At 42.9% G+C, this 26,497-nt stretch overlaps 2 protein-coding genes and 1 long non-coding RNA gene across 5 annotated transcripts in view; 1 reads left to right on the top strand and 2 right to left on the bottom strand.

The window, feature by feature from the left end:
* On the bottom strand, nucleotides 1–12,196 carry DHCR7 (7-dehydrocholesterol reductase). Of its 3 annotated transcripts, none has more exons than XM_038138197.1 (8): nucleotides 7,031–7,091; nucleotides 5,955–6,049; nucleotides 4,880–5,102; nucleotides 4,269–4,359; nucleotides 3,403–3,616; nucleotides 2,734–2,938; nucleotides 2,067–2,198; nucleotides 1–1,479 (listed from the first exon to the last, which is right to left on the bottom strand). In XM_038138197.1, exons 2-8 carry the CDS (start codon nucleotides 6,041–6,043, stop codon nucleotides 1,015–1,017), a joined length of 1,419 nt encoding a protein of 472 aa, XP_037994125.1. In that variant the 5' UTR covers nucleotides 6,044–6,049; nucleotides 7,031–7,091; the 3' UTR covers nucleotides 1–1,014. The 3 variants fall into 3 exon arrangements, with proteins under 3 accessions (XP_037994125.1, XP_037994127.1, XP_037994126.1); XM_038138199.1 differs by lacking the exon at nucleotides 7,031–7,091 and adding an exon at nucleotides 12,055–12,196 and having other exon boundaries at nucleotides 987–1,479; XM_038138198.1 differs by having other exon boundaries at nucleotides 987–1,479; nucleotides 7,035–7,076.
* Nucleotides 8,772–24,202, top strand: NADSYN1 (NAD synthetase 1). The gene is made up of 21 exons (XM_038138196.1): nucleotides 8,772–8,954; nucleotides 9,084–9,144; nucleotides 10,234–10,350; nucleotides 11,153–11,206; nucleotides 11,567–11,656; nucleotides 12,525–12,576; nucleotides 13,278–13,366; nucleotides 14,194–14,311; nucleotides 14,812–14,943; nucleotides 15,746–15,820; nucleotides 15,975–16,099; nucleotides 16,283–16,331; nucleotides 16,909–17,011; nucleotides 17,670–17,838; nucleotides 18,200–18,335; nucleotides 19,088–19,194; nucleotides 19,945–20,076; nucleotides 20,225–20,294; nucleotides 20,878–21,006; nucleotides 21,481–21,657; nucleotides 23,750–24,202. Exons 1-21 carry the CDS (start codon nucleotides 8,870–8,872, stop codon nucleotides 23,801–23,803), a joined length of 2,124 nt encoding a protein of 707 aa, XP_037994124.1. The 5' UTR covers nucleotides 8,772–8,869; the 3' UTR covers nucleotides 23,804–24,202.
* Nucleotides 21,671–26,497, bottom strand: part of LOC119701469 — a 6,160-nt gene continuing 1,333 nt past the window's right edge. Inside the window, exons 2-3 of the long non-coding RNA XR_005257077.1 lie at nucleotides 24,120–24,902; nucleotides 21,671–23,758 (exon numbers count right to left, since the gene is read on the bottom strand). This is a non-coding gene — a long non-coding RNA (uncharacterized LOC119701469). The remainder of the gene's footprint in view (nucleotides 23,759–24,119; nucleotides 24,903–26,497) is intronic.

Genomic DNA, 26,497 nt, shown 5'->3' on the forward strand with positions numbered 1-26,497 from the left:
TTGAGATAAACATGGTTTAATAGGTAAAGGAAAAACTGCACACAAACAAAGCAAAATCAGGCAGATTGCCACCTGCAGGTGGATGTTCAGCCATCTCCAGGAAAGCAGGGCTCCATCACATGTAGTGGTGACTTGAAATGACAATTACCATCACTACTGACATCACCCACTTCCTTCATCCTCCAGCTTTATGTGCTGAGCATGATATCATATGGCCTGGGATAGTCCTTGGGTCAGCTGTCCTGCCCTTGTCCCCTCCCAGCTCCTTCTGCTCACCCAGCCCACTCCCTGGTGGGCGGGGTGAGATGCAAAAAAAGCTTTGATGCTGTGTAAACACTGCTCAGGAATAGTGAAAACATCCCTGTGTTACCAACTTGTCTCAGCTCAAATCCAAAATGATGCCCATACCAGCTACTAGGAAAAAAAGTAGATCTACTCCAGCCCAAGCAGCTCAGCTCAGTAGCTTCACACAGTCTGGTTTCAGTAGCAAAATAAAACTCAGTTTGTCATGATCCCTATTGTCAGGTGCTGAAAATTGCACTAATTTATGACAGTTTTCACTTTTGTTTTAGATTGTAACAGTTATTTCAGACCAGCTTCTTCAGTATTTCCTCTGTTCGTCTCTTGGCAAGCAATCAATAACCAAACCTCCTTTGCAGCTGTTGTCAATTGTAGGTTCTGGTGGCCCCAAGCAGCCGCATCAGAAAACTTCTTTCCTAAAGAGATGACAGAACTCTTTTTGTCTCTCCTGAAGCACTGCAAACTGCTTCCAGAACCCTGCTACCATCCAAGGGTAAGGCCACCTCCCAGCTTTGGGATTTCTCAGGAGTCTCCATACATGCATCTTTTCTTAAACTCCAAGTTCATCTGGAAATGGGGTGATTCAGAGGGGTATTCCAATTAAAAGAGTCTTCTAAAAAAATGGGGCAGTTCAGTGCCTCACTTCATTTACTTTAAACATGGTATTGCCTGCATGTTTCTTCCTTTTTCTTTCCCCTGCATCCTGTATTAGCCTTAAAATATCCCGGGTAGGAGCCGGTAGGGCACTACAGCAGTGTAGCACTTCCAGTCCTTCCCGTACTTGCTGCTGCAACGGTGCTCGTCCCTAAGGCAGCGGTGGGTGAGCAGAATGGTCATGTAAACGATGTAGAAGTAAGGCAGCATGTGCTCAAAGCCGCAAGCCAGGCAATAGGCCAGCGAGCCCATCAGGTCTCCCGTGTAGTTGAAATGACGGGCCCAGCCCCAAAACCCCGAGGTCAGCAGCTTGCTGTAGTACTTGGTGCCATCCACGGACGTGTAGGAGCACTCGATGTACTCCGGCTTCTTCCCCCAGATCCTGCAGTTGCCATTGGTGCGACGGAACAGGTCCTTCTGGTGGTTGGTCATTCTGAAGATGTAATAACCCAGCAAGCCCAACATCAAGACCCCTACGGCATAAGCTGTGCACAGCTGGACAGGATGGTAAACCAAGTAGAGACCCTGGGGAGCACAAAAACAATCAGCCGTTTACTTCCAACAGAGGCTCAACATGCCAGACCAATTCCTTGACTACAGTGATCCTCAACAGACCAGAAGAAGGGAGTAGAAAAATCTACTGCAATAGTAAAACTGCACAAAACTTTCAGAGAACTCTGCATCCCAGAGTTTCCTTCTCTCTTTCTGTGTCCAAAATTGCACTTCTTCGTGAAATAAGAAGAGAGAAGGTGCAAGGATGCAAACTGGACAGAAGGAAAAACCCAAGGAACAAAACCTAGACAAACCACCACTAACCAAAAGACCCTCAACACGCAAGAGTGAAAAGAAAGGAAATTTAAAGGACTCAGAAAAGTATGCAGACACAATTGTCAATGACAGAAACAGGCACAAAAGAAGGGCAGGAGAGGAAAATATGTCAAATCCATGCAGGGACAGGAAGCCTTCCCACAGAAGAATTGTTACAAAGAATGTTGCAATAATTTCAGCGGGACTACATAGAAACACCTCAGGAACAAATTAAACTGCTAGCAAGAATGTTTCTGGAAAGTTTCACTCCTGGTAGCCCAAATACACAGTGTACACATTTTTACCTGCAAAGTATAGAGGTAAGGCAGCCAAACACAGTCTCCCCAGCCCAAATACCATCCAAAATGATCATGGCAGATATCAATGGTTTTCAAGTACCAGGCTTCATTCCAAAAGAAGTCCAGAACATAAATACCCTGCAATAGAAAAATTTCACATTAATAACAGAGCACTGTCACTAGTTACCCTGTTTAACAGCATCAGCTTAATGTCTGTGCTGCCTTGTGATGTGATCTCAAAATTCACTGGCGTTTTCATGTGAGCACTTCAAAACCAGACATTTCTGAACCCGGTTAAGAAGAACTTACACATAAATACAACCTACCTGGATACACAATATCTATCTCTCTAGACAGGTAAAGCAATAACAGGATGACTAAGGCAAGTATACAACTCAAGGACAAACACTTGGGAAGGGAACTCACAACTGACTGTGATCTCTGTTCACCTTAGAGTCACAGGGTTACAAAGAGGAGGGACAGAGGTTCTGTTGAGCAGGTTTTCATTTACACAGACCGGGGAATAAATCCAAAGAAGTCCCATCACTGAATAAGCTTGTTTCAGGCCAGGAAAAAATGCCTCCGTTTCATCTCCACAAAAGGAGGGTTTTTTTCTTACTTTCACACTAGCTTATTTCCAAACTTGTTTCTTAATTTCCTCCTCAGAATTTACCTGGAGGACGTTGACAAGGATCATGGAGTTTGTCACTTCACCGTACAGCTCCTGTTGTTTAGCAGCAAAGGACAGGTTGATTAGAGTCCAGGCCACAATCCCCGGGCGCCCATTGAAGAACAGCTTGAAATCAAACCACTTCCCAATTCGAGGGTTAAATTCAATCCCCATCATGTAGTCATAAAAGAAGTTGCCAGTGATTTTGCTGTAAAAAAAAAAAAGAATGGAAATGCACACAATTATATACAAATACAGGTAATTGCTACTCTGATTACACAATTTGATGTAGTGATAATAAAAACCATAAAAGCATGTAACGTTGTGCAAGGTAACACAAACTGACCCGACCAAAGTATTACATTAATAGAGATAATTTGTAGAATTTCACAGGTGCTCGAGTTTACTCTTGGTAACACTTCTGAACAGTCTAAGTATAACTGTCTTTAGGATGGGTGTGTCTGTGACATTGAGGCTGCACACCCATGGTGTGCAGTGTGAAACACCATCATAGCATGATGGAGCTGGTGAAGCAATGACTCACTGCCATACACTGAGCCAGCTCTCTGTGCCAGTGAAATATACCCTGTCATACAATTTACGTACCTGATTTTTATTTAATAGTTTTAATCTCTGATACCTAGTATTCCCTCACTTCTAAAATCTACATACCAGTCTTTTGCATTGGTAGGGAAAAAGTAGCCTTTGATCATTGCAAAGGTGGACACTGCATATCCCAAGATATTGGTACACCACAGGAGAGGAATCCAGTTGTCAAAAATGATGGTAGGTGAGAAGAAGTGGAAGCAAGAAGCATTTGCAAACCAAAGCACATGGGTAATGATCCAGGCCTGAAGTCCATTTATTTCATATTTATTCACGACCCCTAAATTATGAAGAAAAAAATGGAGTGTTAGTGACCCTGCATTACTACAGCTTTTGATTAATTTGGGTGTGCACAGAATACACAGAAGCTCAATCAAGCGCTCATGAAATGACCTCTCTCTCTTCATTGCCCAATTAAATACCTTGAGGTAATTTTCTGAAAGTTCCATTAGACTCTGCTGTACCCGTTAGGCTTTGTTATGCTGAGTTTTTCTCCTCACAAAACTGAATTTAGACTTTGCCCACAACTCGCTAGAGTAACAAGCCTCCAGTAACAGTTCACATCACACATTTTGTCCAAGTCCCTTGGGTTAATGGAGCTTGAGCAGGTAAAACTATCTTGTCAAATACCAGCAACAGTCCACTGACAAATTTAAGTGCCAAAACTATCAACCAGTACTTTTCCATTGCTGGTGTGGTGCCTACCAGATGAACAGTTTTATTAATTATAAGAGATAGAAATGCTATAACTTATTCTAGAAGATGACCTAGATTGCTTTCTAGTTTTGTTTGAACTGAACATGTGAGGAAGGCGAGAGCATTTATGTCCACGTTTCCTCTGGTTACATACGGGTTATTAAAGACTCTAAGAACAGAAATACTACCCTTTCAGAAGATGGCATGGTGTGCATGTATCCCAAGGAAGACCTTACCAGCAGGGGTGACAGCACCTTCTTGTACACCTCCCACGTAGCCAGGGAGAAATTTATGGCAGAAATCAGGAACGAACACGTACAAAAACACCTAAAAGAGAGAGAATGTTTCACAGTAAATACAAGACAAAACCCCTCAAAACACTATCCCTCACGTACATATACCAAATATAACATTTTTCTGAAGTTTCTAGTAAGTATTGGGAAAGCCAAAATGGCAATATTTAGCTGCTGTGCTTTTAGACTAGTCATACATTTAAGCTGCTCTACAGCTCTAAAGATGTATTTCATGTAAGGCCGTCATCCTTTTTTGGTGGGGAGGCAAGACAGTTGGCAATTACATTGGGATCCTCATCCTTTTATTTTGATTTGTTTCTTGTGTATTCATTTAAAACAAATGGGTACTGTTGTTATATAGCTGCTTTTTCTTAAAAACCTCTTAAAGGAACACGTCACACAAGGAATACTTCTGTATATTCCCATTATACTTATTTTCCAAGTACAAGAGTAAATACCAGTGCAACATTCCACCATCCTTTGTGTAGAAGGATTCATCTGACAGCTGTGGGAGAAACCAGACACTGCATCCAGATCATAACTCAATAATGTACCTGGAAAGTGACCCAAAGGGAATAAATGGCAGCAGCCCTATAGGTCAGCATGGGAGTCCTGTTCCAGATGTCCGACAGATGCTTGTTCCCTGTCAGCAAGTCCAGGAGTGGATCAGTCAGAGAGCACTGGTACTGGGCACAGGACATGATGAAGTAATACACAATCAGTGGGGCAAACATCAGCAGGAAAAGGATGCTTGCCAAGGAAAACCAGTCCACCTCCCTGTAATCCAAAACAGAGCATTTTGTCTCCACAGGTTTCAGGCAGATGAGTTACATCAGACAGTTTTTTCAGTGCACCTTCTAGATTTAACTGGATGAAAACAGAAAATGTGCTCAGGGGGTCTGGGGGTCAAACAGCCATAAAAAGCTCAGCAAGGAACATACTTTGCCACAAACTGCCCTAAACTGTGCTAGCTGATCGGAGCAAGAGATTAGATAAAATCTCCCCTCCAAAAAACAGATTATTATTATTATTACAGACTTCACCTTTTTTTATGGCAATCACGGCTCTAACTGGTGGAGTATTCAGTTGGAAGTGATAATGGAATCCCAAGAATATTTTGCAAAGCTTGGAAAGTTGGAAAAGACAGACCTTGGACAGCCATACATTGAATTTTCTGTGTCACTGTTGCTGTTCCCAGCTGCAGTACAATGCCCTTCTAACACTTGCCCAACTCTTTGGGAAGTGGTTCATGAGTCATAGATCTTGCTACAGCAGGACTTGTCAGCTGGGAATGCCACAGATGCCAAAATGCCTGCTTTCCAAACCTCAGGAAATATTTATTTCCTTGAAAGCACCAGAAATTTTACCAATTTTTATTATTTGCTTTTCTTTTTTTGCAAGGAGTGTGTTTTAACCCAAACCGTCTGGCAAACTCTCTGCCTTAAAAAACCTGAAGAGCTCTTCTTCAGCACCTGTTGCTACAGCAAATTACCCAGGAGCTTTCCAGAGTAGGGCAACACGAAAATCTGTTACTAACAGAGGGAAGTTTAAAAGGAATACAGCGTCTCTAAGAGCAAGAATGAAGCAATTGGAAATACAAGGACTGCTTGGGGTCATTGGCTTTCTCACCATGCTCTTCCCCACTGGCCTTGAGACGCTTTAGAATTGTTTTGGTGTTTTCTTTCTTCAGCAAGTTTTTTCTCCTGATGGGCTGCCATGATGTCCTGTAGGAAAGAAAATATGAATCCTGTTACTCCAGCTGGTTCTCAGTAATTCTTATGCCTCTACAAGAGAATCACAAATAAAAGTTGCTACAATCTCTTATATAGATTTTATATATATATATATATTCAGAGCACACAAAATGTAAGGGTGGAGGTCAGGAAGCAAAAAAATTTTCACCAATTTCACCCTATGAACTTACATTCAGCAAAACCTAATCAAAACACTGATATCAAAGTACTCTATTAAACTGCTTGCTGACTGGAAATTTCTTTTAAGATGCATAGATAATAAATCACTTATTACTTACATGTAGACATAAAAGGAAAAAAAAAGTTTCATCACATTGTCCTAAACCTTTGTAACTTAACTGCCTTTTTTAATTTGAGAAATTGCTACTGCTGTAACATTATCGGTACAGCACCTTGTCAATTGGATATTTTTGCCCAGAGTCCTTGCTCCAGATATGTCATTTACACCCTAGAAAACAAGATACAATCCCATCTAATTAAAAAAATCAATGGGAATGGAGAATGATTTACTCGGCATCGCCTAACTCTCTCTGTGGAACATGCACTTCAGCTTTCTTTCGCTCTGATCAAGCACTTCTTACGCTAAAGATCATCATCCCATAATCGGAGCTATGGACTGACTGAGGCTCCATGTGCCTCGCCACGGCGAACCCGATCCATGATCCGGACACGGACTGAGCCTGCCCATCCACATCCACCCACCTCCTCCTGGGAAACCTCTTCCAACGCCTGGCCACACCAACAGCGGAAAAAAAAAAATCCTCTCGCATCAAATCCGAATCTCCGCTACTTCGCCTTTAACTCATTTCCTTTAGAGGAATAAGCCTCCCCTCCGCAGGCTGCTTTTCAGACGCGGCGTGAGGGGAAGGCGGCTCGCCGCTCCCCTTTGCCCACACGGCTGGATCCCTTCCAGGCCTGATCCCAGGCACGGTAAGGAAGGAACGCACTCACCTACCGGGGCCGGGGCCGCTCTCTCGCCGGGGATCCCTGAGGGGGATCACTGAGGGGGATCACTCTCGCACCGCTCCCCACGGCCACTCCGCCGGCGCCGCACCTGCGGCCCCTCCGGCGGCGCCCGCCCCTCCGGGCCCCGCCCCCGCCCCACGGCCTCAGCCAATCCCCGCCTCGCCCCGCCCACCCCGCGGCTCCCCATTGGCGGCGCGCGCTCGCTCGTCCCATGGGCCGAGGAGCGCGAGGGGCGCGGGGCCCCGCCCCCTGCCGCGGTACCCGCGCGCGGCCGGGGAGGCGGCGCGGGATGAGCTCCCGCGGGATGAGCCCCGCCGCTGATGGAGCGGGAATGGTGTCCGGGGATACAGGGCACACCTGCACCTGGGTCACAACATGGAGCCCCTCCCTAGGCCACACTGGGCCGCCTTGAGTCGTTATTAAACTCTCCACGTTTCACTGACCGTTCTGTGCAATTTCCAGGGGCCCCGCAGAGAAAGACCTTGGGGCTGGCCGAGAGCTGCTGAACACCAGCCCAGGTGTGCCCAGGTAGCCAAGAGGGACAATGGCATCCTGGCATGTGTCAGCAGTAGGGTGGCCAGCAGGACCAGGGCAGTGACCATCCCCCTGTTCTGGGCACCCGCCTTGAATTGTGGGGTCAGTTTTGGGCACCTTAATCCAAGATAATTGAGTTCCTGGAGAGTGTCCAGAGAAGGGAATGGATCTGGGGGGAGGGAGGGGGGATGGAGGTCTCAGCCTGGAGAAAAGGAGGCTCAAGGAAAGCATCTTACACTCTCCAACTCCCTGAAGGGAGGCTGTAGCCTGCACACTCTTCTCCCAAATGACAAGCAACAAGAGGAGATAGCCTCAAATTGTGCAAGGTTTGTTTAGATCAGACATTGAAAAGTTTCTTCATGGAAAGTGTTGGCAGGCATGGGAACAGACTGCCCAGGGTGGTGGTGGAGTCTCCATTGCTGGAGGTAAAAGCCGTGTGTGTGTGGCTCCTGGGGACATGCTTTAGTGGAGTGCTTGGCACTGCTGGATTAGTGGTTGGACTCAGTGATCTTACATGTCTTTTGCAACCTAAATAATTCTGATTCTAGCATAGAAAGAAGTTAGAATCCCATGTGTAAGGTAGCTCACAGAAGCCAAATATGTGATGAGGGACATAAGAGGGGAGACAGGAGTTTGAAGAGGTCAGCCTCTCTGGGTTCAGCACCCTGAAAGGCGCTGGGATGATGCTGAAATGAGAGCAACACACAGAAGATCGCACCCTGTTCCAGTTACCTTCAGCACCCGCACTCTGAACTCGGTTTGAGGGACACTTCTCAATAGAAGCCGCAGGGTTAAGAAGCGGGCTAAGGCTGCATTCCCGTTATTCAGGGCTCTGGGGAGAGATAAAACTGCGGGAAGCGCCTGAGGGTGTGCAGCAGCGCACGGCGCCGGAGCAGCCACAGCGCGGGGGGAAACGGGCTCTGCATGGAGCCGGGCTGGAAGCACTGACGGTGCAGGCGCTGCTGCGGGGATCGGGAGAAGAGACCGGGAGAAGGGACCGGAGGAGTGGCCGAGAGAAGGAACAGGGAGGAGGGACCGGAGCAGGGACCGGAGCAGGGACCGGGAGGAGCGGCCGGAGGAGGGACCGGGAGAAGGGACCGGAGGAGGGATCGGGAGAAGTGGCCGGAGGAGGGACTGGGAGAAGAGACCGGAGGAGTGGCCGGAGGAGGGACCGGGAGAAGTGGCCGGAGGAGTGGCCGGAGGAGGGACCGGGAGGAGGGACCGGAGCAGGGACCGGCAGCCCCGGCCCGGCGCCGCCCCGGAAGCAGCGGGGAAGGCGGCGGGGCCGCCATGGGCCGGGCAGTGACCGTGGCCACCTGCGCCCTCAACCAGTGGGCTCTGGACTTTGAGGGCAACCTGGAGAGGATTTTCAGAAGTGAGTGCCGAGATGGCTGGCTGTCCCCGGCCATCAGGAAGCCTCATCCTCTCCCTGCTTCCCTCCCTCCTGCTGCGGGCAGCGCAGCCCGTGCCTGATCCACGCACTGCGCTCCCAACACTCTTGCAGGTATCGACATCGCCAAGAGCAAAGGAGCCCGGTACCGGCTTGGGCCAGAGCTGGAAATCTGGTAAGGGCGCTTTGCTGGCCCTGGTTTGATGCGGTTCCAGTGAGGTGGGGAGGAACAGCCAGGAGGAGCATTGGCCCCCAGGGGCTGCAGCGCCCGGAGCCGTGCTCGGAGCTGCGGCCGTCGCTGCCAAGGAAAGCACTGCAGTTGTGAGCACAGGGTTGGGTGTCTTGTCTCGGAAACCTGACTGGGAGCGATAATTTTAAACCTGTTTCAGTGAGCTTTCCTTCAGGGGAGCTGCAGTGCTTTGATTTCCTTCCAGGCTGCTATCCTGGAAGGAATATCATGGGGTGATATAGAACGCTGCAGAGTTTCAAATGCTGTAAGTAGGGATGGTGTTGACAGCACTGCTTCTTCATTTTCTATATAAATTACCTGTGAAAAATGTGTACTTTATGATTGGCTTTTCGCAAATATTAAAACGAATATTATATGTGTTATGTTAGAAAGTTATGCTGTATTAATTTTCTTAAGTAGTGTGTTAAATATAGTTTTAGGTTATTACATAATGTTAAAATAGAAAGTATGCTATGGAAGATACGCTTTAAAGAGAGGACTCGTGCTGACATAGCAGCCACAGGACACCTAAATCTTTCAAAGAAAAAGAATTTATCGCTCTCTTATCGAGTTCTTCCCGCCTTGCTCAGTCCTGAAGATGGCCGTCAGGATTCAGAGGAAGAAGTTGACACTGACCAGACAGAATCCTTTGTTTGAATGGAATTTATGCATCATGTATGAGGTGGATGAATATGCAACAGGCTGTTGCTTTTAAGGGTTAATCCTCTGTTAACGTGGGCCCTTTTTCGGGCTTATTTTGCCCAGAAAGAGGTACCCGGACTGTCTGTAACTCTTTGTTTTTATTGTCTCGTATTGTCCTAAATCCTAATTGTCCAAATTTTTATTACTCTAATTATATTACTATTTTTATAACCATTTTATTACCATTAAACTTATAAAATTTTAAAAACAAGTGATTGGCATTTTTCACATTACCTATGTGGGTGAAATGCTCCCTGTCTGAAGTAGTTTTGGTTCTTTGGCTCTGGTGGTGATCTGGCTGAATTTTTGATTTCTCCTTGTTTCTATACACAGTGGTTATGGCTGCTCAGATCACTTTTATGAGTCAGACACACTCTTGCATTCGTTTGAAGTTCTGGAAAAGCTCTTGGAGTCTCCAGCTACTCAAGATATTATCTGTGATGTGGGAATGTAAGTTTTCTGGGGTTTTTTTTTTGTAAACCTGTGATAAAAGGATAAGTTCTTAGGGAATGCTGCTTGTGCCATGCTCTGGATAGCGAGGGCTCTGCACCAAACTGTCAAACATATCTTAGGAACTGCACTGCTTTTCCCCTTTTAACTACCATGACCAGGACTGCAACACTTTCTAAAAGGTAATCCTTCCAAAGTTTGCTGGTGACTGATCCCTTCAAGAGAGAAATAGGATAATTACAGTTATATATTGGAAACCTTAACGTCTGGTACTTATTGCCACAGGTCAGACTCTGTGTGAGGTGTAACTCAAAGGGCTTCATAAATTGACTGCCTTGTGGGAGTGTGGGGCTGCTTTCACTGACAGACAACATAAGTGTACGTGGAACTCATTGAAGCTGACACGGAAGGGTGATAAATTATATCTGTGATATTAACGTGTTAGTATTGATATAATTGTGTAAAGCTAGTTTGGTTTTGAACTGCGTTGGCAGTATCACAGGAGGTCACATTTGATTAAATAACCTGGCCCAGCCTTGAGGAATCTTCTGGTGTGCTCATGTTCCTAAGGCTCAGGTAGTAGTTGATGTATCTGAGATTGACAGCACAGTCAGTAACTCAGATTTTTTCAAACTACTACTTTAACTAAAAAATTAGAAGCTAAAACTTCCATATATTGTTTTGCTTGATTCCCTCAGGTGAGATCTTCCAAATAGTTTTTGCAGTAAAGTAGATTCTGTAGCTTTTTATAATTTCATTTAGTGAGTGTAGTCATTGCTGATTTTGGTTCTTATTTTCACAGGCCTGTTCTGCACAGAAATGTTCGCTACAATTGTCGGGTGATCTTTTTAAATAAGTAAGTCGTTCTTGATGTTGTTTTGTGTGGTAACACATTATCTTTTCAGACCCCAGTTCCGAACTTCAAGCAAGATTCTTCAGTGCTACTTAGAGTGATGGATTTATCTTCCTATTTGCTAACTTCTGAGAGAGACAACTAAGGTTTCTCATGATCTGTTTTTTCTTTTCTGGTTTGTGGAAACTAAATTCCCACTGCTTTCTGGAAAAGTTCAGAAAAACCCCTTGAGTCTGCAAGAAACTTTAAAAATGTTATATTATAAAAGAAAAAAAGAAGTTGTTCTCAATCAGTGTTCATATATAGGCTTGTTTGTCTGTACATCGTGTGTTAACTCAGTTTCTCTGTTTTGTTTTATTTAAGGAAGATTCTTCTGATCAGACCAAAAATATCACTGGCAAATGCAGGAAACTACAGGGAACTTAGATGGTTCACCCCATGGAGCAAAGCAAGGTATTCCGGCAACTCTAGGAATTGTGTTAAAAAGCACAGCTTGCTGTTTGCAGCCACAGCAACAGGGTTGAAATACCTACAGCAAATCCCCATTGGCTGCTACAGGGAGAGCAGCAGGGCAGAGCCAGCCAAGCTTCGTGGCTGCAGCTTGGTTAGGAAGCTTATTGAGCACTCAAACTCTGAGTTGCTGAGCTGGAAGGAAAAAGTGGGGCTGTTTGATCCTACAGCCAGTGTAAAGTGTCATTTTCCTGGTGTGTGCTTTCTAAGAGCAGCCGGCTCAGGACTGGAGGGGCTGTGTTTATCTCCTGCATGCTGCATCCCAGCACTGAACTGGCAAACACTGAAATGGATCAGCCCTGGCAGAACTTCAACCACTGCAGTGAGTGAAAGCTGCCTACCTTATGATGCTGCAGAACACGCCTGGCACTCGTCTCTGATGCTGTGCACTCCTCCTGTAGTCAGGGAATGATTCCAGCTTGAGGGTCTCAGCAAAGCACTTCTGCTCCCTCCTCTGAGGCCCAGTTGGTTCTGCACTGCTCATGGAGCAATCCTGCAGAAAGAGAGACTCCCAGCTGGCATTTGTCTTGCATGGTGTGTTCTTTGTTAGGTCTGCTTTCTAGTCAGGGTGGGGCATTGCTTACCTTGCCTTTCTGAAGCACAGATGTTGCTATCTTAAAATGTTAGCATTTCTGATTAATTCCACAGAAAATATGAAGTTTGTTGTTATTTTTTTTAATTTTTTTTAAACACACACAGCCCTGTACAATTTCAATATGGTTTCTTTAACCAGGGTTAGAAGGTGAGATGAGAATGTTTTTATGCTGTGATTTATGTAATGATGTATTCACAATCTGTTAATTTGATTTAGGCATGTGGAGGAATATTTTCTGCCCAGGATAATTCAGGAAGTGACTGGACAGGTAAGCTCTTGTGTTTTTTTTAAATTTAGCATCTTCCAGATTCAGCAATTAAAAACTGTTGTCTCCAAAATTCTGGGGCCAGTCATGTTGTAGATTTATATGTTTCAGTGGTGGTTCAAAGTTGCATTAAATGAGAGCATAATTTAACAGTTTTTATGTTAGTATGTGGCAGCAAAGCAAGTAGATTTTAAATCTGCCTCAGTTATTTGTACATACAGAACTTGATTGCCATGTTTTGCACAATTTTGGTACTGAGTTTATCTGTGCTTGAGACCAGAATTGAGTATGTGTTTTTAGGTTAAAAAAAAACTAAATTAAAAATAATTTAAACCTTACTTGTTCAGAAGCATCTAAAATTTATGTTAGTTCCCACTAAAGTGTGAGTGTGATTCCTAGCAACAGACGACAGTCTTTGTTTTGTAGATTGTTTCATTCCTGTCCTTAAACAAAGTACTGGATCTGAATACTACTGAAATTAAAACACAAAAATTCAATCAGTCCAGAAATTTGCATTTCAGATTTTTTTTTTAATCTGACTTGGTATACAATGAAAGAAGATATAATGTGATTGATATTGTGTCACTAATTTCACATAAGTAAGCACTCAATTTTTATACTTTCTTAAGATTTGTAGTTCAAGTTTTTGAATTGAACAGCTCGTTCTGCTGCATGTGTGTAAGAATGTTCTTGTTTTTCCTCAGGAAACTGTTCCTTTTGGGGATGCAGTGCTAGCAACCAAAGATACCTGCCTAGGGGCAGAAATATGTGAAGAACTCTGGGCACCAAACAGGTAAAGGAGAAGAAGAAATAAAAAGTAATCTGAAACATACCCTGGAGCTGCCTGAAAGAAATGTTTGAAGCAATGATCTTATTATTCTTCTGTGAATTTATCTTTCAGAAAGTGCCAGGAAGATAAAATATAATTAGGAGCAATAAATACATCATGGGAAAGACCTCATTAGGCTAGGTGCAGGATGGCAAAGAAATGTTGGTTGTTAAAGTCAATCAACTTGAAACAAGAAGGTAGGGGAGAAATACCAAAACCAAGCAGAATGAAAAGAGTGACCTAAGGAAATAAATTACAAGTAACTCTCATGCTCACATTCCTGATACTTTTCCAAATCTCCCAGTTACATTAATTTCCTTGTAACTGCAGAAGATGTTGTGTGTTGAGGATGTGATTTATTTTTTTTTTAGTATTTCTTTCTTACGACATTGGAAAAAGAAAAAAAACAGTAAACATCTTCTCCTTGTGGTTCTGTTTTTGGATTTACTAAGAGACAAGGAAAATGGGACTACTGACTTTAAGTGTATATCCATGTTGCCCTTTCAGACCAAGATTATGTTATTCTCTCTTTCTTTGAGATCTGGCCTTCTGTAGAGTAGAAGGCATTTTATTTAGAACAGACTGAGCCCTCCTGACCTCTGCTGGTCTTTGACAGAAGAGTTGGGCAATGCAAGAAAACAGATATTTTTGAAAGCCCTATCCTTGTTTGAGCCAAGACATGCAGAAAACTGACAGTGACATAAATGTTTCTGTTTGTCAGTGATTTTTAATGACATTTGCAGTTTTCACAGCACAGCAGTGATTCATTTTTGTGCCTTTTGCTGTGACAGCCCTCACATCGAGATGGGACTTGATGGCGTGGAAATTTTCACCAACTCTTCCGGGAGTCACCACGTGCTGCGGAAGGCTCACGCCCGGGTGGATCTGGTGAATTCTGCCACAGCAAAGGTGTGCACTTTTCTATTGGAAAGTTTTGTGTGTTAGAAAAATGAGAAGACACTTATTATTTGGTCTGTAAGCCTATCTAGCAGTGATGGGGACAAGAATAAAGCAATGAGTGTACATTACACTGTGAAAAAGCTGCTTTGTCATTGTAATTTCACAACTTTCCTTACATTTAACAGTATCTGCTCTCTCCTCTGATATCCAAACACAGCTTCTGTCATCACCTTCCTGCTTTTCCCAACCTCAGTTTGAACTCAGAATTTCAATTTAGAAGTGCAGCTCTCTCTGTTTGGGTTGAGGGAATGACTCTTGCTACTAAGAGACTCCTGTCAAGGGAGAATCCCAGCCCTAAATCATTCACAATGTAAAGGGAGAGGAAATTTGTAAGAAGGGCAGGAGCAGAGAAACAACATTTTGATTTTTAACATCCTGTCAGGTGCTACATTCTGAGCAGCTTTTTTTTTTTTTTTTTTCTCTTCCCTGCATGTTTGTTTCCCTGGCAGAATGGTGGAATATATATTTTGGCAAACCAGAAAGGCTGTGATGGTGATCGTCTGTATTACGATGGCTGTGCAATGATTTCCATGAATGGAGAAACAGTTGCACAAGGATCCCAGTTCTCACTCGATGATGTGGTAATGTATTCACCCCATTGTTGTGTTCTCATTGTAAAAGTGTTGTTATCTTATTGCAAGAGTCCCATACCTTCTTGCTGATTTCTCATGGGTAGTTCTTCTCAACACTGCTCCTTCTTCAAAGCCCAGACAGCAACTGGCTCTAGGTCCCAGTTCTCCCTGTCTTACAGGACTGTTCTTCCTTATTGGTTACAGCTGTGAGTCACGCCTGTTTCTGATCTTGGATAATTGGCCTGGCTGCAACTCTTTGGGAGTAAAGCTGCTTTTTACACATTATCTTATACTCTATTCCAACCACACCCCATAGCTGCTGGGACACTTACGCTCAACACTTCCAAACATTCCAGATCTAGGGCCACATCTCTAGACTAAAAAGGGTGTATTTTAATTATGCTATCCAACTAGATCCGAGTGTTTTCCTAGTCAGATTATCTACAGTAGCTCTCCTGCTTTTGTATGAAGGAAGAACTGTCACAAGGGAAGAGCTTCATGAAAACATTTTTGTATGCAACCACCATGAGGAGGAGAGACCCTGTTAATAGAGATTCCCTTATTTAAAGGAAGAAAGGGCAAAGACTGCAGTGTTCTAATTATGACCCAGTTTTGTGGACACGAGGTTTCACTTTGATTTCAGGAAATAGTAGATTTGTCATCTAGCTTTCCTCACATTATGTGCAAGCTCCCCCTCTTTCCCCAGTAACGTTCCTTGCCTTTTCCTTTGCCACAGCTGATGCTGAATCTTTTGCCAAGCATTGTTTATCTGTTTGTGTAGAGTGATCTAATGGTGAAAGCCTTTCCACAGGAGGTGCTGGTTGCCACTCTGGACCTGGAGGATGTAAGAAGTTACAGAGCAGAGATTTCATCTCGTAACCTGGTGGTGAGAACTCTTCATGTTTGTAAACTGTGCCAACTTTGAATAGTTACTGGATGTAAGAAGTATTTGCATGTCTTGATTTTCACAGTATCTTAGCTGATTTTTTTTAACTATGTTAAAATTGGTGTCTTCTGAATTCTTCTATACTCTTGCTTAGGCAAGTAAAGTGAATCCTTATCCCAGGGTAAAAGTGAACTTTGCTCTGTCGTGTCCTGATGATTTAGCTGTTCCTACTTGTATGCCAATCCAGTGGAGACACCACAGTCCTGAGGAGGAGATCAGGTAATCAAATGCTGAATCTGTTGCTTGAAAATTATTTTGGTTTAAAAAAAAAACAAACAAAACTCAAAGGAAGAGATAAAATAAGGTGTTGTTCAGGTGTTTCCTTTAAGTAAAGGAAATGTGTTGACTTGCTTAGGTGTTATTCCCTAACCTTCTCAGAGCAATCATGTTCTGTAATTTCAGCCTTGGACCTGCATGTTGGCTCTGGGACTATTTAAGGCGCAGCAAACAGGTAAGAACAACTGGGTTTGTTTTTCCCTTGGCATACACAGCTTCTTTTGTGCCACAGGCACAATCCAAATTGTTTTCCCGTGCTTCTGGTAACCCAAACTGATGTTAGTCCAAGGTGCAAAGTTTTAGTTTTTCCCTGGTAGCTCATTCAGACTTAAAAATTGTATTCCAAGTGTGACTTCAATATGCTCTGTGCACCCTTCCCTTAGGAATTGTGCTTTCTTGAGTGCAGCAGAGTGACATGAAGTAGTCATTAGTGTAATAGTAAAGTAGATATGAAAAATGTAATCCTTTTTATTAGCATTTCTGTCTTACTAGAGGGTAAAGACAACTAGAATTTTTTCTAGACAAAGGGTTTTACATTGACTGCTTGTTTGATTACCCAGTTGATGAGAGTTTCAGAGGATTTGCTCTGGGTGGTTTGTTCTGTTTTTCCCCAGGAGAATATAAACCTTGAACAATATGAAGCCTTGAAAATGCCTGTCATTCTTCTACAGGAGTGTGTTTCTGAGTGGTACAATACGTATTTTTTTTCCTTATTTTGCTGTGTGGAACCTCTTCCTTGCTCTGTTTTCAAGGCAGGATTTCTCCTACCTCTGAGTGGTGGAATTGACAGCTCTGCTACAGCTTGCATAGTGTATTCCATGTGTCGCCAGGTTTGCCTGGCAGTCAAGAATGGCAGTAAGTAGATCTGTGTGTCTGGCCAGCTATGTTCACTAATGGCTATGGATAAGTTAATATTAGCTGGGTGCAGTAGTTGCAAGAGCTTATTAATGGCAGATCCTTTTTTTGTTGTTGTTCTCATGGAGTCCTTTGTATCTCTTCAGAAATTCCAGTCAAAATGTGTGTCCAAATTCAGATTCTCTGAATTGGCATAATAGTTTCCATTTTGGGTTCAAGAATTGGGTGTGGAACTCAGACTAGTTTCTGTCTAGACTTTGTTCTAGACTTTGAACTATTGTACAAATGTTGGCTGATGTAGCTTCTGAGAATTTTCCCCTTATATTAAAAGCAGCATTAAAAAGCATGGTTAGGAATGGTTTAAGTTCTTTAAGTTCTGGCTTTAAGCAGACTTCATGCTTTTAGCTAAGTCTTTGTACACAGTGGATCGTGTTTTCTATGAAAATTCTTCAGTAGATCTAAAGGATTTAACATTTCTGTGCTCAAAATCAGAAGCAAAATCAGTCATTCCTTTATTTGATTGGGGAAGTTAGATGCAGTCATGGGCAGCGTAAAGCTTAATTGGAACACGAGGGATGTACAAGATATTTGCATATCCTGCAAAGGGAGGAGCACAACAATTTCCACTCCTGTTCTGTTTCTTCTGCTCTGTCCTCAGATGCAGACGTGCTGGCTGATGCACGCAGGATTGCGAATGATGAGACCTACATCCCTGAGGATCCTCGGGAATTGTGCAAGCGTGTCCTCACCACGTGCTACATGGCCAGTGAGAACTCCTCCCAGGAAACCTGCAACAGGGCCAAGCTGCTGGCTGAGCAAATAGGCAGGTACAAGCTCAGAAGTGGTGGGAAAAAACGTCATGTTCTGGCAAAGACCTACATCTAAAATGTTCAAACTCAAAAAGGGGGAAAAATAAGAGAGGAATAGGAGGTGGGTTAAGTAGGAATGCTACAGATGTTATTACTAAAGTGTAAAAGTAATGCAAACTTAGAAGCATTTGGCAAAGGACATGGGATTTTGGAAACAGACTCTGAAAAGCGTTATTCTTTCCTAAGTTTCTTCCTACCAGATCTGAGATTTTAACAGCTTTAAAACCTCATTTGATGGGTGGATTTTTGGTGGGGTTTTTTTCTATCCTAAATAGTAAGATTGTGCTGGCTGAGTCACCTGTGCTTGAATTCCTCTCAGCTACCACATCAACCTGAACATCGATGCGGCTGTGAAAACTGTTGTGGGGATCTTCAGTGTGGTGACAGGTCGAACTCCCCGGTTTTCTGTCTATGGAGGGAGCAGCAGAGAGAGCCTGGCGCTCCAGAATGTGCAGGTGTGTGTCCTGTAGGCTGAATCAGGTCACACTCTTTTGGTTCTGTGGGTTTTGGTTTGATTTTTTTGGTTTTCCAAACTAACCAACAACTCTGCTTTAGTTCCGAGTGTTGGTTATCCTGTTTGGTAGTTTTTGTTAATTTGAGGACTTGATCTTTCTCTCTCTGTTACTGGAGAAATCCAGCTGTTTGCTCTGGAAGCAAACATTGAATTCTTTGTCAGCTTTTTGACATCAGGAGAGGTTTAAGTCACAGAGAAGTGTGGATATTTGCTTAACATCACCAACAATTGCTGCTGGAGCTGGAGACTGGATCCCTGGTTGGTTTGGTATTGCTGCCAAGCTTAGAAAAAGCTGAGTTTCAAAATGGGGACAAAAGCAATGTAAACTTTTTACAAATGTTTTCTATTAGACTAGAGAGATTTATTTACTCTATAAAAGGATATGGTTTATCTGCATGCTTCATCCACCAGAGATCCTTGTTAGTGCTATCAGAGGTAGCAAATGGCAACTACTCCCCAATTTGCAGTTGGCCAGGAGAAACTTCCTCAGTCTGTGGCAGGAGCAGATACTGAACCTGGATTTCCTGACTCTGTCCAGCAATTTATCCACAAGACTGTCCTTCTTGCAGTCACACTTACCCTGCCCACATTTTGTTCTTCATGAGCTTGTTTAGACAATTGATGAATAAAAGTGACTGGGGAGAAATCGCTCTGCTATGTAAACTTTGCTTTCCTTTTCATTTTGCTTTGCAGGCTAGAATAAGAATGGTCCTTGCCTACCTCTTTGCTCAGCTGACACTGTGGGCTCGTGGGATGCCAGGGGGACTGCTGGTGCTGGGAACAGCCAATGTGGATGAAAGGTTGGTGAAAATTGGGAATCCAAACCCACGTGGAACAGGTCACTGTCATTTCCTGCAACTCTGCCAAATATCTCTGTAAATTATTCCTCAGAAGAGGTAACAACCTAAGGATGTGCTGGTAACAGTGAAATTAATGAACATAGTTAGATCAGCTTGGATGGGAAATTGTGTATTTTTCAGAGATTTAGCCAAAGTGTTGCTATAGCTTTCCCATAAAATGCTGTTTTCAGTAGAGCTTACCTGTGCATTCACTGTTGTTTTGAATTTTCAATGACTGCATTAGGAATGAAGATGTGAACTTTGAGCTGAACAAGCAGACCTTAAAATCTGGAGTACTGTTACTAGAGCTAGTATTTGAAGATTAAAGCAATCCCCTGTAAGATTATGGGAGTGGTAACCTCCAAAACTGTGAGAGTACTGTGTGCTGGTTGTGTGGGTGTTTTGAGATTTATTGTTTTGATTAGTCAGCACAGTATTTTAATTGTTTTGAACATATTGCCTCAGCATGGATAGTTTTGCAGTGCTTTATGATTGTTTAAAGTATCATCTTCTGGAAATTTCAGGGCTTTAGGATAGCCCTGCTGCAGTTAAACATGTTGCCTTTTAGGTATATATATGTTACTAATCTGCAGTCTTCTTCTCCCTTTCTTCATGCTACATATAAATTCCCTGTAGTGTCAAGGGTTATATATCATGCTGCAGTTACATTATTATTAACTGTTGCTGTATAAAATTTCCTGTTTTGCTCAGTCTCCGTGGTTACTTGACCAAGTACGACTGCTCCAGTGCTGATATCAACCCCATTGGTGGCATCAGCAAGACGGATTTGAAGAGCTTCATTCAGTACTGCATTGAAAACTTCCAGCTCACGGCCCTCAGGAGGTGAGCAATGATTCAGTGACTGTGTTTGTTCTTTCCACTGCAGGAAAGAGCCAGGTGCTTCATTTTTGGGATGAAGCTCTCTTTTAACAAACCAGCGCTCATAAGACTACACGGAATCCATGTTTTTCCTTTTCCCTCTCCCTTACAGTATAATGTCAGCTCCACCCACTGCAGAGTTGGAGCCCCTGGTGGATGGACAAGTGGCTCAAACTGATGAGGTAACAATGGGCAGCACTTTAAAATGCTTTAAGCCTTACCCCAAAATCTGGGGTTTGTCCCGTAGCTGTTGTTTACTCTTTATGAAACCATGCTTACTGACAGACGTGTTATAACCAGTCTTAAAGCTGCCAACAAGGCATTAGTTCCCCACACCTGCCCGATCTGTGGTGCCAATAGTTTCCAAAACAGCAAATTAACATTTTTGAATTATTTTAGATTTTTGGACACTTAGAAGGATGGGTGTTGCAAAAGGCAGTTTGTTTTGTGTTTTCTTTAATATTAAAAGAAAATCAGGGCCTTACTGCTATGAAAATGACTGGTAGCAAAGCACTCTTCTCCTCACATCCTTCTCTTTGCTATCACTTTGGAAAGGAGAGGACTGATAAAACTACCTCTGTGATCTCCAATCTCCCAATTCAGAGAAATTCCAGTGGGTTTTTTTATTTCTGCTCACAGTATTACTATGTCTTTTTGACATTGACAATATCGTTTTGGTGTTTCTTTGATTTAACTGCTCCATGAAAGTATTAATTAAAATTTGCATAGTTAAGATTTTCTTTGACTTTCTGTGTGTGTTTTCAGGCAGATATGGGGATGACATATGCAGAGCTCTCAATCTATGGGAAATTAAGGAAAATTGGAAAGGCTGGACCATACAGTATGTTCTGTAAGCTGATTAATATATGGAAGGAAATTTTTACTCCAAGAGAGGTAATATACCAAAGAGAAAAAAATATCAAATAGTTTAATGCTTTTGCCAAAATAGAGCATGTTTGGAGAAAGGTCAGGTTCCTTTTAACTGAAAGTAATAGTTTCATTCTTTTGTGTTTAGAGATTATTTCTACAGGTGTAGCAGAATATGCTGGAAAAGCTGGCCTGCATCTCTTAAATGGAGCTTGTTGTCTTGTGCTGCAAATTGTTAAAACAATTGTTAATTGGGTAATTTGAAAACAATTACTTCAGAATTATACCTCGGGGAAAATTGTTCTCTAAAATACAGATGACCAACTACTCTTGAAGCTTTTGGTTATGTGTTCTGAGACCAAAAATGGCTCTTGCTTTGAAACAATATCTAGACTGTGTAAAAGTAGAAAACAGTCTCCAAAATACTGTGCTCCTCTCAATTTTTAAATTAAAATACTAAGAAACTTCATCTGGTTAAAAGCTACGTTCTTTGTACACCAGGTGGCATCCAAGGTTAAGCATTTCTTCAGGATGTATTCAGTCAACAGGCACAAAATGACCACCCTCACTCCTTCCTACCACGCTGAAAACTACAGTCCAGATGACAACCGCTTTGACCTGAGGCCTTTCCTCTACAACACCTCATGGTCCTGGCAGTTCAGGTGTATAGACAAACAGGTAAATGCCTGCTGCTTCTGGAATGATTTTGGATTTAAATCATTCAAAGTGGGTCAAGCCTGCTTCCAGTGAATCTCCAGTAAAAGACAACTAACATTTAGGGTAGCAGTTATTACAGAAATAACTGTGAGGTCAAATCCCCTGATTTCAGTGTAGGCTGCTTAGGTTCTTTTTTGTCATACTGCTATGAAAACAAGAACAAGAAAAAAATAAAAGAATACCTGTACTGAGGACAGAAAGTAATAGGCATACCCAGACTCATGAAGTCCTGTGCTAGTGGGAGAAACAAGCTTTTGTGTTTTGGTTTCAGTTCAGGACCTGTCTGAAGAGATCTGCTTAATTGCAGAATTAAGACTTGACCTCCATCAGCAAAGCCAGTGTAAGAGGCAGCAATTCACTATGAGTGCTTCTCCCAGCTGCTTCTGCAACAATTCCTTTTTTGAATCTCAAGTTAGCTGACTCACAAATTCATGTTTGCTCAAACACAGCAGCAGTAATGGTACCATGTTCAGTTTGAGCACTGAGATGGGGAGGGGCCCAGGCAATTATTGGAACCATGCTTAACTTTTTATAGTTTTTAGCCACCCCTTCAAACTTATTTTTAATGCCTCTTTTATGGCACAAATGCTGGGGTGAAGCATTTTATCACCTTGAAGTTTTTTTCTGCCAGAGATTTTACACCCCAGTTGCTTTTAAGAATATGTTTATACATGTAATAAAATACTAATTCCTTCATCTGTGAAATGCCAGACATGTTGTAATAGCATTTTACTACCTTGAAACCTGGGATAAAAGCTACCATGTGCAGTACTTTATTGTAATGTATGCATAGTGGGGGATTTTTTACATCATATTGGACTTTTTTTCCACTGAAGTGCAGGACAAAAGTTATTTTGGTCTCAGTGGGAGTCAGGGAAAATGTTTTTGTAGGGTCTGGACCAAAATGTAATTATTTTATGCTTACAGTAAATGTGATTAAGATCTTTTAATGGTGCAGATATTGTTACATTCTCTAACTAGATTTGTATGTAATAGCAATTGTGCTCTGCAAGGGTAGTGGCCATTGCAACTTATTCCTGGAAACCAGGAGGCAAGTTTGGGGAAGATTTTATTGTGTAGATAAGAGTAACCTGAACTGATAACTCCTGCAGCTCTTTGCAAGACTGGAAAATAATAACTTGCAGTGGTTTGAGTCAAATCTGCCCTATTCAAGAAAAGGAATACAGGAAGAGTTTCTTCTTACTGTAGGTGTTCAGCACAATTGTAATTCTGAAGAGAATCACTCTAGGACAGTGTCCCACTGATGATTCTGCTCCTGGGACTCAATCTGCACTTAAGATTTTTCTGGCATAGGAACAGGACTGTGAAAATATGGCATAAACTTGACATAAACCCAAACTTTAGTTAGGTAATGCCAGGTTTTCCTGTAGGAGAGTCATGTTACAGCTCGAGCTCATTTGTGAATGGAAACAATTTGGAGTGCTAATGATAGAGAAATCTGTTGGATTTGTAGAAAGTACTTTTCTGCTTTGGATGTCTGTAGTGTAGTCAAGCCAGTTTAGTTATCCACTCATTTTTAGTGCAAAATTCCCTTTGCATTTGCTGCAGAAGGGACAGAGGTAAAAGGAATTTAAGATCATAGCATTTGCTGGGAATTACCAGATTTGCTCTTGGAGTCTTCATGTCATTCAGCTCTACCTGGCCGAGAGGATTTAGGAACTCTGGCGGTGCTGTCTGTAGCTTCTGCCTTGGAGCTGTGTCTGAAGTAAAGGATTTGTGGTCAGAGCACAAATGATGCACTTCCAGGTGCCAAAATATTCACTGGGATTGTAATAGCTGCCATAATTGGAAGGAACTGTGATGCAGCTCGGAAGAAAGCTGGCACAGCTGCCTGCAAGGACGAGATATCTGCAAGCCATCTTCTGCTTTTCCCAGTGTTACACCACAAGATTAGCTGCCTTTGGTCAAACCAAAAGATTTATCCACTTCATAAAAACCTGATCTTTGTGTGTCTCTTTTACAACCAGTAGGAGATGTTGATGGAAGAAGCAGCTTATTTTTGCTACTGAATTGGTTTCTTTTTTACTTGCAGGTATCCAAGCTAGAAAAAAAGGAAGGAATTTCTGTAGTTGAAGATGTGGACTGACTTCCTGTCTTGTTTAACTGTGGTAATTAATTTGCCAAACAGAATGTTCAAAACTGGATTATATTGTGATAATGAGCAGGGATAACCTGCTTAACAGTTCTTGAGCAGACCATTGTAATCAATTTTTTAATTGACTCCCCGTTTTACTCCAAATATACTTAAACAGTAGTTTGGCTAAGGGATCATTTATTAAGGATTTCCTTCAACTTCTTGAGTTAATTGCTTTTAATTTAAAAACTCACCTTACTTTGCAATAAACTTGTAATTTTGTCATGCTAATTAACTCAGTTCTTGTTCTACACGTTTTTTTATTTACCTGGCACTGGCTTTGTAGACTGGTCCAGTGTTTTGAGTGGCCACAAAGTCAAACTCGGCAAGGTGTTGGAAGCATGTCTGTCTTGAAGCAGATGGGTAATCTTCATGTTAGTGGGGTCGAATTTAGAGTTTAGCTTCTTGTTTCGTTTGACTATTGCAGAATGAAGTATAAAACCTGTGTCCTCTGAGCTCAATTAGAGTGCTATCCACATCCCACCTACAGTTTGCAAAAACTTAATTTTTAACTTCATGTCTTCAAACTGATCTTTTAAATTGGTTCAGTGCTGTGGAGCAATAAAAAAGGATGGGCTTGTTCCTTTGTTTGAGGCCCTTTTCTGCCTTTTCATTTAATCTTTAGCTGTTCCCATTTTCTTTTTTAAACTTTGATTTGAAAGGTGCACTTCTAATAGGGAAAACAAGAAATGCATTTCTGCAGTTCTGGGCAAACAATATTCTTAACTGCAACAGCAGGAGAGCTCAGGCCCAGTGAGACTTCTGTTAAAATAGTCTTACATTGTGCTAGTAGAGAATGTCTGCTAAAAAGGGCACATTCTCCACATTTGTTTTCCACAACTCAGGAGTTGATTCAGTTGGAGTTAAAGATGCTGTGGGAAGAATGGAAAACCCCAGCTGCAATTTGCCTTCCTTCACAGTTAGTTTGGCACTTCCACTTCCAATTCCAGCTAGAGGGAGTAGATGAATTCTGAAGAGAAGTTAAAAATTTGTTGTGTATTTGAAGACTTCTTATTTCTTTGTTTCCTCCGGAAGTTACTGGTTTCTCTTTCTGGACAAGAGAGGAAAGAGGAGACATTTGCTTTCATGCAAATAAAAAATTATAGCACAAAACCACAATATTTACATACATCTCCTGCGTTGTTACAGTTAGTGTTGTTACCCTAACTATTTCAGACACTTTTCTCTTTTATAAGTTGCATTTACAGCACATGTACAAATTGCATTTTATTTCTTGCCTGCTAATGCTGACTACAGACTGCACCAGGTCACTCCTATTTTCCTTTTACTATCCAGAAATTTTCACTGGGTCTGTTCCATCTGATGCCTCTAGTTCGACTGTTATCCACACTTAACTCCCGTGTTATCAGTGTGGTGGTATTTGGGTCCCAGGATGAGGGAAGAGATGAGGAATTTTGACTCCATGTTTCAGAAGGCTGATTTATTATTTTATGATATGATATTAAAATGCTATACTAAAACTATACTAAAAGAAATAGAAGAAAGGAATTCATCAGAGGGCTAGAAAGGAATGAATAAAAACCTGTGACAGACCAGAGAGTCTGCCACAGCTGGCTGTGATTGGGCATTCAGTAAAAACAATTCACATGAGACCAGTCACAGATGCACCTGCCACATTCCACAGCAGCAAACTGTTATCCTTTACATTTCTTTTTTGAGGCTTCTCAGCTGCTCAGGCGAAAAATCCTGGTGAAGGGATTTTTCAGAGAATATCACAGTGACATATCAGTGCACTGTTGCCTACTGAGAACAGGAAATAATTCTTACATCTAGCTGATGATGTTCACTTTTTTCTGGAGACAACTTGTAGTGGGTGTGTGTGGCCAGGTTTTAATGGTGGGGGGCTACAGAAGTGGCTTCTTTTAGAAGCTCCTGGAAGCTTCCTGCGTAGCCGGCAGAGCCAATCCCAGCTGGCTCCAGGATGGACCAAGGCCAAGCCAACCAGTGATGGGAGTAATGCCTCTGATAGCAGATTTAAGAAGGAGGAAGAGGTATTGTGCAGAGTAATTGCAGCCAGAGAAGAACAGGGTGAGAACATGTGAAGGGAACAGCCCTGCAGACACCTAGGTCAGGGCAGAAGGAGGGGCAGGAGCTGCTCCAGGCGCTGGAGCTGAGATTCCCCTGCAGCCCCTGGTGAGGCAGCTGTGTCCCCACAGCCCATGGAGGGCACAAGGAGGCACAGATCCACCTGCAGCTCGTGGAGGGCACAGGGATGCACAGGTCCATCTGCAGCCCGTGGAGGGCACAGGGATGCACAGACCCACCTGCAGCCCATGGAGGGCACAGGGATGCACAGATCCACCTGCAGCCCATGGAGGAGCCCACACCAGAGCAGGGGGATGCCCAAAGGAGCCTGGGAACCTGTGGGAAGCCCAAGCTGGAGCAGGATCCTGGCAAGGACCTGTGGAGAGGGGAGCCCACGCTGGAGCAGGTGTCCTGGTAGGACTGTGGCACTGCAGGAAACCCACAACACGCTGTTCCTGAAGAACTGCAGCCCGTGGGAAGGACTCGTGTTGGAAAAGTTTGTGGAGAACTGTCTCTGTGGGAGGGAAACCCCCACACTGAAGGAGGGGAAAGACTCATTGCCCTGAGGAGGACGCAGTGGCAGAAGCAATGAGAACTGAC

Source organism: Motacilla alba, chromosome 5 (genome assembly GCF_015832195.1).
Source record: "Motacilla alba alba isolate MOTALB_02 chromosome 5, Motacilla_alba_V1.0_pri, whole genome shotgun sequence".
Taxonomy (NCBI): domain Eukaryota; kingdom Metazoa; phylum Chordata; class Aves; order Passeriformes; family Motacillidae; genus Motacilla; species Motacilla alba.

What these genes read in the sequence shown, in the direction of transcription:
- DHCR7 (XM_038138197.1), bottom strand. Translation starts at nt 6,043, where the DNA reads ATGGCAGCCCATCAGGAGAAAAAACTTGCTGAAGAAAGAAAACACCAA. An exon ending in TCCTTGTCAACGTCCTCCAG is followed by an intron (nt 2,199 to 2,733) that starts GTAAATTCTGAG and finishes TTTCTATTGCAG; the next exon opens with GGTATTTATGTTCTGGACTT. An exon ending in CTTACCTCTATACTTTGCAG is followed by an intron (nt 1,480 to 2,066) that starts GTAAAAATGTGT and finishes TGTGCTCCCCAG; the next exon opens with GGTCTCTACTTGGTTTACCA.
- NADSYN1 (XM_038138196.1), top strand. Translation starts at nt 8,870, where the DNA reads ATGGGCCGGGCAGTGACCGTGGCCACCTGCGCCCTCAACCAGTGGGCT. An exon ending in GAACTCTGGGCACCAAACAG is followed by an intron (nt 13,367 to 14,193) that starts GTAAAGGAGAAG and finishes TTGCTGTGACAG; the next exon opens with CCCTCACATCGAGATGGGAC. An exon ending in TCAGGTGTATAGACAAACAG is followed by an intron (nt 21,658 to 23,749) that starts GTAAATGCCTGC and finishes TTTTACTTGCAG; the next exon opens with GTATCCAAGCTAGAAAAAAA.